General features: G+C 44.7%; 1 protein-coding gene across 1 annotated transcript; it reads left to right on the forward strand.

Moving 5' to 3' along the window:
• Window positions 1-860: 860 nt before the first annotated feature.
• On the forward strand, window positions 861-4,592 carry LOC142250038 (uncharacterized). Its single transcript, XM_075322099.1, has 2 exons — window positions 861-1,434; window positions 3,663-4,592. Exons 1-2 carry the CDS (start codon window positions 861-863, stop codon window positions 4,223-4,225), a joined length of 1,137 nt encoding a protein of 378 aa, XP_075178214.1. The 3' UTR covers window positions 4,226-4,592.
• Window positions 4,593-12,486: the final 7,894 nt, after the last annotated feature.

Consider the following 12,486-nt stretch of genomic DNA (forward strand, 5'->3'; position numbering starts at 1 on the left):
GATCCATACATCCCCCTAAAGGGACAAGTTTAAAAAAAAAAATAAAAATAAATAAATAAATATGTATACATATATACACATATTTGGTATCGCCAAGTTCAGAAAAGCTTGATCTATCAAAATATAAAATCAATTAAAGAATAATAATGCTATAATGCTAATAATTTTATTCACTTGGGTAGCGCTGTCCACGGCGCTTTGTATGCATTGGCGACGCTGTCCCCATTGGAACTCACAATCTAGAGTCCCTAATCTGATTGTTAAATTTCGTAGCAGCAAAAAAAAAAACAAAACACAAACACCCAAAATTACGCTTTTGGTCACCGCGTGTTTTGCGTAACATCCAATAACAGGCGATCAAAAGTAGCATCTGCGCAAAATGGTACCATTAAAAAATGTAAACTCGAGACGCAAAATAAGCAGTCATTGCGCCATAGATCCCAAAATGAGAACGCTACGGGTTTCGGAAAATGGCGCAAAACGTACGCCACTTTTATTGGGCAATCTTGTTAACACCATCAGGAGTAGTTCTGGTTAACCCCGCGTTTGTTCAGAGCACGGTATCTTGTATGCCGTAGCGACCGCATGATAACACAGGCCTCACTATTTGGTTGTGAATTTGGTTAACATTATTCAGGTGCAGAAAGGGTTAACAAATTTTCAGTCAGTGGCTCTGAGGTATTCTGGTTCTGACAGGTTTAGTCTGGTTTTTGCGCGCCTGTTTTGCTGCCAGCTGATTGGATCAGCTGGCAGAAAGTGCGGGTAATTTTAACTATAAAAGTAGCTGCTTCCGTCAGCTGGCTGTCAGAAGAATTGAAGATCAAGAAGAACAGCTGATGGAGAGCCTGCTACAGGAGTTCATGAAGAGGGCGAGCGAGGACGGCGGAGAAGCCTGGCTTAAACAATGCCTGGCGGTGCCTAGGTGGCCAGCGGAAGCTGAGGAAGAGATGGACTGCGACGCTGCGGTGATTCAACTCACCGCTCCTGAGGAGATGGCAGAGCTGACTGAGGAAATCCCTGCAAGGAGGAGGTCCCAGAGACGCAGCAGCTTCCTCCCCCCGACGTCATCGTCCAGAGAAGAGGGGAATGCCGGAGCGGAGTTATCGCCGCCCATCTTGTCTGCCGGGACTTCAGCACGTCATCCTCCTGCACCCGGTCATGTGTCCAGGAAGAGGAAGAGTGGATCATCTAGTCAGCGCCGTCGTAAAAGCGCGGCGCTGACCCAGGGATTTGAAAATCCTAGCAGGAGCAGGGCTGCACCAGCAAGTGTGAGCGTGCCGGAGGCCGGAAGAGCGACGGGGGCCCCCTGGTCTGACTCCCCGTCTGAAGAAGATGATCTGCCAGCTGGAGTCAGAGAACAGGATCATCAGCGTGGCTCAGCTGCAGAAGCTGGAATTCCAGAGGAGGGCCGAGGATCGCAGAGCAGAAGGAGGGGTGAGATGTTCAATGTTCCCCTGTCTGTCTCGTGTGTCGACCCTCTGTCTGTTAGTATGGAGTCTGTAGTTAGGAAGGTGTTAGGAGAATTGTTAGCAGGGGGAGGGACGCCTAGGGGGGGTAGTGCAGCCCCTATTGGTAGTCAGGAGTCCATGTCATTGCCTGGTTATTTATTTAAAGAGGCATTGACATGTGACTTGTCTCCCCTGGGTTTTCATCTGCCTCAGCCAGTTAAAGAAAAGATTTATAAGGGGGAATTTATTGATTTATTTTCTCTGCTTCCGTCTAACAGAGATAATGTTAATAAAGAGGATAAGACGGAGTTGGATGATAGGAAGAAAGGTCCCCTTAGATCTTTTCATAACTGGCTGCAGGCATTTTGCATCTTTTCCTCTGTTTTAGGGGAAAGGAACCCTTCTGTTTGTTCGGGGTTATTTCAGCACCTTGACAGCATACTGGAAGCTTATCGCAGCTTCGGCGGTCAGGCATGGCTGACTTATGATGAGAGTTTTCGTCAGAAGTTAGCCATCCATCGCAGTATGCTGTGGGGTCAAAAAGACATCGGTCTTTGGCTGAATCTGATGCTTCCTCAGAGAAGCCAGTTTGGTAGACAAAGTATTAATAATTCTACTGTTAGTAAAGGATTTTGTTTCGCTTACAATGAATCCAATTGTAAGTTTGCATCTAACTGCAGATTTCGGCATGAGTGCTCCTTTTGCGGGGGCAATCATGCCGTCATCAAATGCTTTAAGAAACAGAATCAGAATAACCAGCAACAACACAACAGTAAAGAGCCCATTTTTAAAGGCGGCGACTCTAGTGAGGTTACAAAACATGCTGGGATGGTTAAGGCGCTCCCTAGACAGACAGAAGGCTGATACTAAGGGATTATCATCTTCGGGTTCTTATATTAGTTTGGCACATCAGCTTAAGGAAGATTTGTTTATGTGGCGGTACTTTTTCGGCGGGAGTTTTGAACTTTCCTACGTTTTGTAGTTGTTTTTGGTCAGGGTGAGTACGGTTTTTTGTCAAGGTGAATTCGTATTTGAGTTTTGGCGCAATTATTGGAAGGTTATTGTTGTGACGGTCAGTAGTACGGGAATGTCCTTATTTCCAGTTTTGCGGTTGGTTGAGGTCTGGGGTAAGTTGTGGTCAAATCGAAGGATGCTGTTGGTATCAGATAGCAGGAATCAGACAGGGTTAATAAGTTGGACAATGCTCTGTCTCTGCAGGATCGGGAAGAACTTTTTTGTATGGAACCGATGGCAATTTCTCTCGGGAGCCCGTGCCCAGAAGCTTTATGGATTGTAGTGATGGCTTAGTTGTTTCGGCTATTAAGAGGTCTATTGCTGATTCAACATGGGCCAGGTATTCGGCCGCATGGTTAGAATGGCAGAATTTTTGTGTTTTTCATAAAGTGGATTGTTTTCAGAGTAATGTGGGTTTAGCGCTTGAATTTCTGGATTTTTTGATGAGAAAGAATTTAGCGGTGGGGTCAGTTTCTAATATTTTTTCAGGTGTGTCTTTTTTCTTGAGATTGCATGGTCTGTTGTCATTGAAGAGTTTTTTCCCAGTTCAACAGGCATTGAAAGGTTATAGGAAAAGGACGTGGAAGCCGGATAATCGTAGACCTATTTCTCTTAAGTTATTGCTCTCATTGTGGAATGTGTTGCCATATATTTGCGTTAATGACTTTGAGTCAATGGTGTTTAGGGTGGCATTCGTTTTAGCATATTTTGGAGCTTTTAGGATTAGTGAGTTAGTTTCTGTTAGTAGGAGTCGGTTGTCAGGATTGATGTTTTCAGATGTTTTTGTTACTGATAAGTCGTTGAGGATTTGTATTGGTAGGTCTAAGTCTGATCAGGATGGTTTGGGATCAAACGTTAGGTTATTTCGGATAAAGAATTCAGTTATTTGTCCTGTCTCCAATGTTAACAATTGGCTTCAGATTAGACCTCCATTTGATGGGGCGTTTCTTATCCATCAGGATGGGAGTCCGGTGACGGTGTTTCAGTTTAATTCAGTTTTTAAAAAATCCTTGATTAAACTGAATCTAGAGCATCTTAAACTGTCATCCCATTCTTTTCGTATAGGGGCAGCTACAGAAGCAGCCATAAGGGGGTTACCGGCTAGTAAAATTATGGGGATTGGGAGATGGGAGTCAAAGCGTTACAAAATTTATGTCCGTCCAAGGTTGTTAGTATAAAATTTCTTTTTCTTTTTTGTAGGTCCCATTGTCATTTGGATAGTGGGACACTCTTACATATTTTGGGCCAAGAGAAGAGCATCAGGAAGGTCATATGGAGAGAATTTAGCCATTAATATTGAACATTTTAACATTTTGTGGTACAGCGTTAGAGGTATGAGATGGGACGGACTGATGAAGGAGATGAGCTGTTTAAAAACATTGTGGCCTTCTCCAAATTTAATCATTTTGCACTTGGGTGGGAATGATATTGGAAAAGTGAAAACTCTTGATCTGATTGCTGCCATGCGAAGAGACCTTTCAATCATTAGGTCATGGTTTCCTGATGCGGGTTTGGTCTTTTCCGAAATCGTTCCCCGTTTGCAGTGGCATTGTGACAGGCTGAGGTTTCGGGAGCGGATTCGGAAAAGGGTAAACCGTGCCATGGAAAGGTTTTTACCAGTTATAAATGGGTCAACCTACAGACATCTTGATCTGGAAGGTTTTCTGAGTGGCCTTTACAGGGATGATTTAGTCCATCTGTCAGACGTGGGATTGGACATATTCAATTTAGGGCTCCAAAATTGTATCGAGAAATGGCTGTGATATTTGTTAGTGGGGGTGGGCCAAGGACTGTTAGTCCTTGGCGTTTGGGTAAAGTCGCCAGTTTTACTGGCGGACTGGTTATTTATGGTATATGGTTATGGAAGAATTTTAATAAAATATTGGTTTTAATTATTTATTAATTAATTTATTTATTATGTAACCCTTAATAAATGTCACGGCCATTTTATGCCATTTACTTTATTCAAGTGTGGTGTCTTTAATTTAATGGGTAGGCCTTGTGTTGTCATGTTCAGAGCACGGTATCTTGTATGCCGTAGCGACCGCATGATAACACAGGCCTCACTATTTGGTTGTGAATTTGGTTAACATTATTCAGGTGCAGAAAGGGTTAACAAATTTTCAGTCAGTGGCTCTGAGGTATTCTGGCTCTGACAGGTTTAGTCTGGTTTTTGCGCCTGTTTTGCTGCCAGCTGATTGGATCAGCTGGCAGAAAGTGCGGGTAATTTTAACTATAAAAGTAGCTGCTTCCGTCAGCTGGCTGTCAGAAGAATTGAAGATCAAGAAGAACACCCACCCTCCCCCCCTGGAGAAAGACTACTTCATGAACTGCTCTCGTCGTGACATTTGTTAGTGGGAAAGTCGCCAGTTTTACTGGTGGACTGGTTGGTTATGGACTTCTTTTTGAAAGTATTGGGTAAAGTCGCCAGTTTTACTGGCGGACTGGTTATTTATGGTATATGGTTATGGAAGAATTTTAATAAAATATTGGTTTTAATTATTTATTAATTAATTTATTTATTATGTAACCCTTAATAAATGTCACGGCCATTTTATGCCATTTACTTTATTCAAGTGTGGTGTCTTTAATTTAATGGGTAGGCCTTGTGTTGTCATGTACAACATCAGGATGTAACGCAGCAGCGCCCGACTTACACAGGGACGTGTTCTACTGCTGTGTATCACAGCTGGGAACTCACCTAACACCAGATACAGTTAAAATAAATAAATAAATAAAAAATTCGCGCAAACGAATACGTCGATATCTGTTCCCTAATATCAGTGGACCAAAAAAACAGTCAACAAAGAAAAGAGTCAATTCGCAAAATACTGCAATACTATTTTCAACTCCTATAAAACCCATTGGGGTTCTGCGTGGTGGAAGTACGACGAAGAATTTAGAAGATGCTTGGCATTCCAACCGTTGGGAAGTTAAGGCCACCGATTCGTGGCTTATGATGGCGCAAAAGTCCCACCAGTCGTTTCCAGGCCCACCAAACTTTTCCTCTCACCACGCTACACCTGGAGCTGCAAATGTCCGTAGACCAGGTCGCTGTTGGCTTTTCAATGAAGGCCATCGCAGGTTTCAAGGACTCCGCAAATACAAGCACGAATGCTCATCGTGCGGAGGCAATCACACCTCCTCCAAATGCGATAAGCAACTAGACAGGCGTCACACTAAAAATGCACCACCAAGTCCCAAAGACTCCAGTGAACGTGCACGTGGTGGAGCCATTGCTAGAACGTTACCCCAATAAGGCTGCGGCCAACGCTATTAGGGACGGTTTCAACCACGGTTTCTTTATCCCCCTTTATGTTCTCCTCAGAACTAACCTTCGCCCCCAACCTCAAATCGGCCCGGGACCTCCCACAGGTCCTGGCGAACAAACTACTGAAGGAAGTGGCGTTAGGCCGACTAGCAGGCCCATTTATAGATTTACCATTCTTAAACCCTCGCGTTTCACCCCTAGGGATAGTGCCTAAGAAAGAAAAGGGTGAATTTCGCCTCATACACTACTTGTCCTTCCCGGCTGGGCGGTCAGTCAATGACGGCATCCCCACAGAGGACTCAGCAGTTTCCTACGCATTTTTGACAAAGCGGTCGCACTGGTGCGAAAAGCAGGGTAAGGAGCACTAATGGCAAAATCGGACATAGCATCTGCCTTTCGCCCGCTACTAGTGCACCCCGATTGTCCCACCTGCTAGGGCGCTATTTCAACAAAAAATTCTGTTACCACATGTGAATTACCATGGGTTGCTCCATATCCTGCTCACACTTCGAGCTCTTCAGCTCTTTCCTGGAATGGGTGGTTAAGGACGTGGCAAAGAATAAATTGGTCACCCATTATTTGGATGATTTCTTGTTCGTTTTCCCACACCAACTCTAAAGCATGCTCAACCGCGTTAAAATCTGTCCAGGTCATAGCGGACAAGTTTGGTTTCCGCTGTTGGCCGAAAAAACAGTTGGCCCTGTGACCTGCCTTTTCATTTGAGAATCGAAATAGACTCAATTATCATGATGTTTCGGCTACCACTCGAAAAGGTTGAAAAAACCACATCGCTCATTGACGGGTTCTGCGCGGTTCGTAAGGTAACCCTGGCGCAAATGCAATCTCTATTAGGCTTGCTCGCCTTCGCCTTTAGAGTCATGCCCATGGGAAGGGGCTTTTCCCTGAGGCTCTGCCTGGCCACTAGGAGCATAACTGCCTCCCATCAAAGGATTTGCATCACCAGCGCTCTACGTGAGGAGCTCGGTGTATGGAGGTCCTTCATAGCTACTTACAATGGGCGTTCATGTTTCCAGGAACAGGAAGTTTCCAGCGCTGATATATCTATTTTCGGATGCTGCCGGGTCCACCGGATTCGGCCTTTACCTTGGTCCCAATTGGTGCGCTAATCGCTGGCCCAACACATGGCACCTGTCTGGGTGGACAAAAAAAAAAAAAAAAACTTTACTCGAGCTGTTCCCTATAATAGTAGCTACAAGTCTTTGGGCAGAAAAGTTGGCGAACAATCGGACCCGCTTCAGGACTGACTACATAAGTGTCGTCCACGCCGTTAACCACCTCGCATCTTCCTCACCACCGGTGATCAGCTTGCTACGATACTTAGTTCTTAAGTGCCTTGAACATAATATCTGGGTCAGGGCCATCCACATACCGGGGATTGATAATACTATCGCTGATGCCTTATTGCATTTGATTTTCAGAAGTTTCGAGCATTGCACCCAGAATCTGACAACAATGGCCAAAAGTGTCCACAGTCCCTCTGGACGGTCCCCGTGGACAGTTGATTCCGCTGGTTAAGGCATCCCATCAACGTGGCATTTGTATGGTAAGGCTGGGGACGAATGATTTCAATATAGTTCAACCGCTGCCTAGCCAGGTGTCCGCGGTTTTTCTTAGCAATTCCGTTGCTCGAGACATAACGCATCTACATACCAGTGGCTTGCCGGGCACAGTAGCGTAGTTGCGGGTTGCAGGAATAGCCTCTCACTTTCAGGTTCGTGGATGGACCGATGTCACCAAGGCCTTTCTGTTCAAACAGGCCGTTAAAGGCTGAAAGCGCTGGTGCACGGAGAACAGGAAGGCCAATTCATTCGCCATCCTTTCCGGCATAATAAACCAGCTAGGTGACGTTTGCACCAATGACAGCGAGGTCCTCTTGTTCTCGGCCGCCTTCTCGCTAGCATTCTTCGGAGCTTTGATGGTCAGCGAATTAGTTAGCAGGTCCCTAGGTCGCACCGGTGGTCTGTTACGCGACAATGTTATAGTTTGCAATGGTGGAGTACGGGTTCGCATAAGGCGCTCCAAAACAGATCAGCTCGGTAGAGGAGTTTGGTTCCCTATTTTCCCGTTTTCAGGTATCCTATGTCCCATCCTTACCTTGCAGCGACACTTAGAGTCTTGGGTTCCCAACAAATTCTTCTTGGAGCACGCAGAGTGATCCCGCTCATGGCGACACAACTTTCGGCATTGCTCAAAATGTCTATTTCCTACCTGGACCTACAACCAGGAGATTATGGCATGCACTCCTTCCGCATCGACACGACAACCGAGACAGCAAGGGCCAGCTTCATACCTATCCGTGCAGTCCTGTAGTTCCCTGCCACCAGTTGTCCACTGTTTGGCACGTTTATATATTACACAAAAAAAAAAAAAAAAAAATTGTTAACCGAAATGATATACATATATTTATTTATCTAAGCACCTTCAAACCTAAAGAAACATTAATACAATGATGTTTACTGACACGATGATGGAAAATGTTTTGCATACAAGAGAAGTAACCGTTTTTCTTTTAGATCTGTCGAGACCTAGCATCTGGATCCTAGGTCACTCACACATATTCTGGGCAGCACGGCGGACTGAGTCGAGACCGGGTGGAAGCGTGCTGGGAGTTTGTGACCTCAAGTTTCACTGGAGAAGAGTTCGGGGCCTGGCCTGGGCCCAGGTCCTGCCCGTGGTAGTGAGCATATCCAGAGTAGCCACTGGCCTACTGGTGCTGGTCATTCACGGGTGGAAATGACCTAGTAAATGTGAGGATCCAGGATCTGCTTGCGGTCATGCAAGTGGTCCTAGATAAGTTCAGCAGCTTCTTTCCTAGATAAGTTCAGCAGCTTCTTTCCTAGATAAGTTCAGCAGCTTCTTTCCTAGATAAGTTCAGCAGCTTCTTTAGCAACGTAGTGGGGGTACGGTCCAGTATATTACCGAGATTGAGTTGTACAGGGGCAAGGAACATAGCAGCTGTGGAAAGGTCAAGGCAACAAGTTAATATGCAGATCGCCAAATTTATAGCGTCAGGAAGAGGGATAGTGCCTGGACACGAGATGCTGGAATCAGAGGTCAGCCGTTTGGTGCTAGAGGATGGTTTTAGCCTTAATGATATAGGCCTAGACAATTTCCTGTCGGACAGTAAGGACGGGGTTGAGCGGGCCATAAGGGCCCTGTGTGGGGGTCGCAGCTCAGGCTTGGGCCTTCGCCACTCCGTGGCCGGTGGAAGAGGGATTTGGTGAGAGCCAACCTGCCACGGACGGCCGTAGGCATCGGGCCTCCTCCCTCAGGTTTAAGGCGGATTTGTGCCTGTGGTTAAAGCTGTGGCCAAAATAACAAGCAACCCCCTTTTATATCAACATTGAATGGTGTTACGTGGATACCTTCAATAAAGTACAAAAGAAAGATATTCCATGTGTGGTCTCATTCATTGCGCGGTGGGGAGGGGGAACCGGTTGGTGGGTCTCGGCAGTCTGCAGGGCACTGCGGCCGATGCCTCTGCCCCTGACTGCTGAGCCCCTCGCTACGTCCCCCATGGTCACCTCTCCCTCCTTCCCATTGTGCAATGCCCCCCGCTGACCCCCCTTCCCTGCTGGGACCTCCTCCAGGGCATATAAACAGCTGCCGGAGTCCCTCCTTCCTCTTACCACATCTGCCCTCAGGGTGAGCATCGCCCGCCCTCCCTCCCTTAAGAAGGTTCTGTTACAAGTTCGGAAGTCAAAGCTGGTGGAAGAGGGATTTGGAGAACCTACCTGCCACGGACGGCCGTAGGCATCGGGCCTCCTCCCTCAGGTTTAAGGCGGTTTTGTGCCTACGGAAAAAGGTTATGGTTCAATTTCAAAGTCACAGCCGGTGGAAGAGGGATTTGGTGAGAGCCAACCTGCCACGGACGGCCGTAGGCATCGGGCCTCCTCCCTCAGGTTTAAGGCGGATTTGTGCCTGTGGTTAAAGCTGTGGCCAAAATAACAAGCAACCCCCTTTTATATCAACATTGAATGGTGTTACGTGGATACCTTCAATAAAGTACAAAAGAAAGATATTCCATGTGTGGTCTCATTCATTGCGCGGTGGGGAGGGGGAACCGGTTGGTGGGTCTCGGCAGTCAAAGCATACAGGGCAGAGCTGTATATAAAGCAAACAGTGCAGAGCTGTGTACATAAAGCATACAGTGCAGAGCTGTATATAAAGCATACAGTGCAGAGCTGTGTATATAAAGCATACAGTGGAGAGCTGTGTATATAAAGCATACAGGGCAGAGCTGTATATAAAGCATACAGTGCAGAGCTGTGTCTATAAAGTATACAGTGCAGAGCTGTGTCTATAAAGCATACAGTGCAGAGCTGTATATAAAGCATACAGTGCAGAGCTGTATATAAAGTATACAGGGCAGAGCTGTATATAACGCATACAGTGCAGAGCTGTATATAAAGCATACAGTGCAGAGCTGTATATAAAGCATACTGTGCAGAGCTGTGTATATAAAGCATACAGTGCAGAGCTGTGTCTAAAGCATACAGTGAAGAGCTGTGTACATAAAGCATACAGTGCAGAGCTGTATATAAAGCATACAGTGCAGAGCTGTGTATATAAAGCATACAGTGCAGAGCTGTGTTTATAAAGCATACTGTGCAGAGCTGTATATAAAGCATACAGTGCAGAGCTGTGTATATAAAGCATACAGTGCAGAGCTGTGTATATAAAGCATACTGTGCAGAGCTGTGTCTAAAGCATACAGTGAAGAGCTGTGTACATAAAGCATACAGTGCAGAGCTGTATATAAAGCATACAGTGCAGAGCTGTGTATATAAAGCATACAGTGTAGAGCTGTGTATATAAAGCATAGAGTGCAAAGCTGTATATAAAGCATACAGTGCAGAGCTGTGTATATAAAGCATACAGTGCAGAGCTGTATATAAAGCATACAGTGCAGAGCTCTATATAAAGCATACAGTGCAGAGCTGTGTATATAAAGCACACAGTGCAGAGCTGTGTACATAAAGCATACAGTGCAGAGCGGTGTATATAAAGCATACAGTGTAGAGCTGTGTATATAAAGCATACAGTGTAGAGCTGTGTATATAAAGCATACAGTGCAGAACTGTATATAAAGCATACAGTGCAGAGCTGTATATAAAGCATACTGTGCAGAGCTGTGTATATAAAGCATACTGTGCAGAGCGGTGTATATAAAGCATACAGTGTAGAGCTGTGTATATAAAGCATACAGTGTAGAGCTGTGTCTATAAAGTATACAGTACAGAACTGTATATAAAGCATACAGTGCAGAGCTGTATATAAAGCATACAGTGCAGAGCTGTATATAAAGTATACAGTGCAGAGCTGTATATAAAGCATACAGTGCAGAGCTGTGTATAAAGCATACAGTGCAGAGCGGTGTATATAAAGCATACAGTGAAGAGCTGTGTACATAAAGCATACAGTGCAGAGCTGTATATAAAGCATACAGTGCAGAGCGGTGTATATAAAGCATACAGTGTAGAGCTGTGTATATAAAACATACAGTGCAGAGCTGTATATAAAGCATACAGTGCAGAGCTGTGTATATAAAGCATACAGTGTAGAGCTGTGTATATAAAGCATACAGTGTAGAGCTGTGTATATAAAACATACAGTGCAGAGCTGTATATAAAGCATACAGTGCAGAGCTGTATATAAAGCATACTGTGCAGAGCTGTGTATATAAAGCATACTGTGCAGAGCTGTATATAAAGCATACAGTGCAGAGCTGTGTATATAAAGCATACAGTGCAGAGCTGTGTATATAAAGCCTTTTAATGCAGAGCTGTGTATATAAAGCATACAGTGCAGAGCTGTGTATATAAAGCATACAGTGCAGAGCTGTGTCTATAAAGCATACAGTGCAGAGCTGTGTATATAAAGCATACAGTGCAGAGCTGTATATAAAGCATACAGTGCAGAGCTGTATATAAAGCATACAGGGAAGAGCTGTGTATATAAAGCATACAGTGCAGAGCTGTGTATATAAAGCATACAGTGCAGAGCGGTGTATATAAAGCATACAGTGTAGAGCTGTGTATATAAAGCATACAGGGCAGAGCTGTATATAAAGCATACAGTGCAGAGCTGTGTATATAAAGCATACATTGCAGAGCTGTATATAAAGCATACAGTGCAGAGCTGTATATAAAGCACACAGTGCAGAGCTGTGTATATAAAGCATACAATGCAGAGCTGTGTATATAAAGCATACAGTGCAGAGCTGTGTATATAAAGCATACAGTGCAGATCTGTGTATATAAAGCATACAGTGCAGAGCTGTGTATATAAAGCATACATTGCAGAGCTGTATATAAAGCATACAGTGCAGAGCTGTATATAAAGCATACAGTGCAGAGCTGTATATAAAGCATACAGTGCAGAGCTGTATATAAAGCAAACAGTGCAGAGCTGTGTACATAAAGCATACAGTGCAGAGCTGTATATAAAGCATATAGGGCAGAGCTGTGTATATAAAGCATACAGTGCAGAGCTGTGTATATAAAGCATACAGTGCAGAGCGGTGTATATAAAGCATACAGTGTAGAGCTGTGTATATAAAGCATACAGTGTAGAGCTGTGTATATAAAGCATACAGTGCAGAGCTGTATATAAAGCATACAGTGCAGAGCTGTATATAAAGCATACAGTGCAGAGCTGTGTATATAAAGCATACAGTGCAGAGCTGTGTCTATAAAGTATACAGTGCAGAACTGTGTCTATAAAGTATAC

The sequence above is a fragment of the Anomaloglossus baeobatrachus genome, chromosome 8, assembly GCF_048569485.1.
Source record: "Anomaloglossus baeobatrachus isolate aAnoBae1 chromosome 8, aAnoBae1.hap1, whole genome shotgun sequence".
Lineage (NCBI taxonomy): Eukaryota > Metazoa > Chordata > Amphibia > Anura > Aromobatidae > Anomaloglossus > Anomaloglossus baeobatrachus.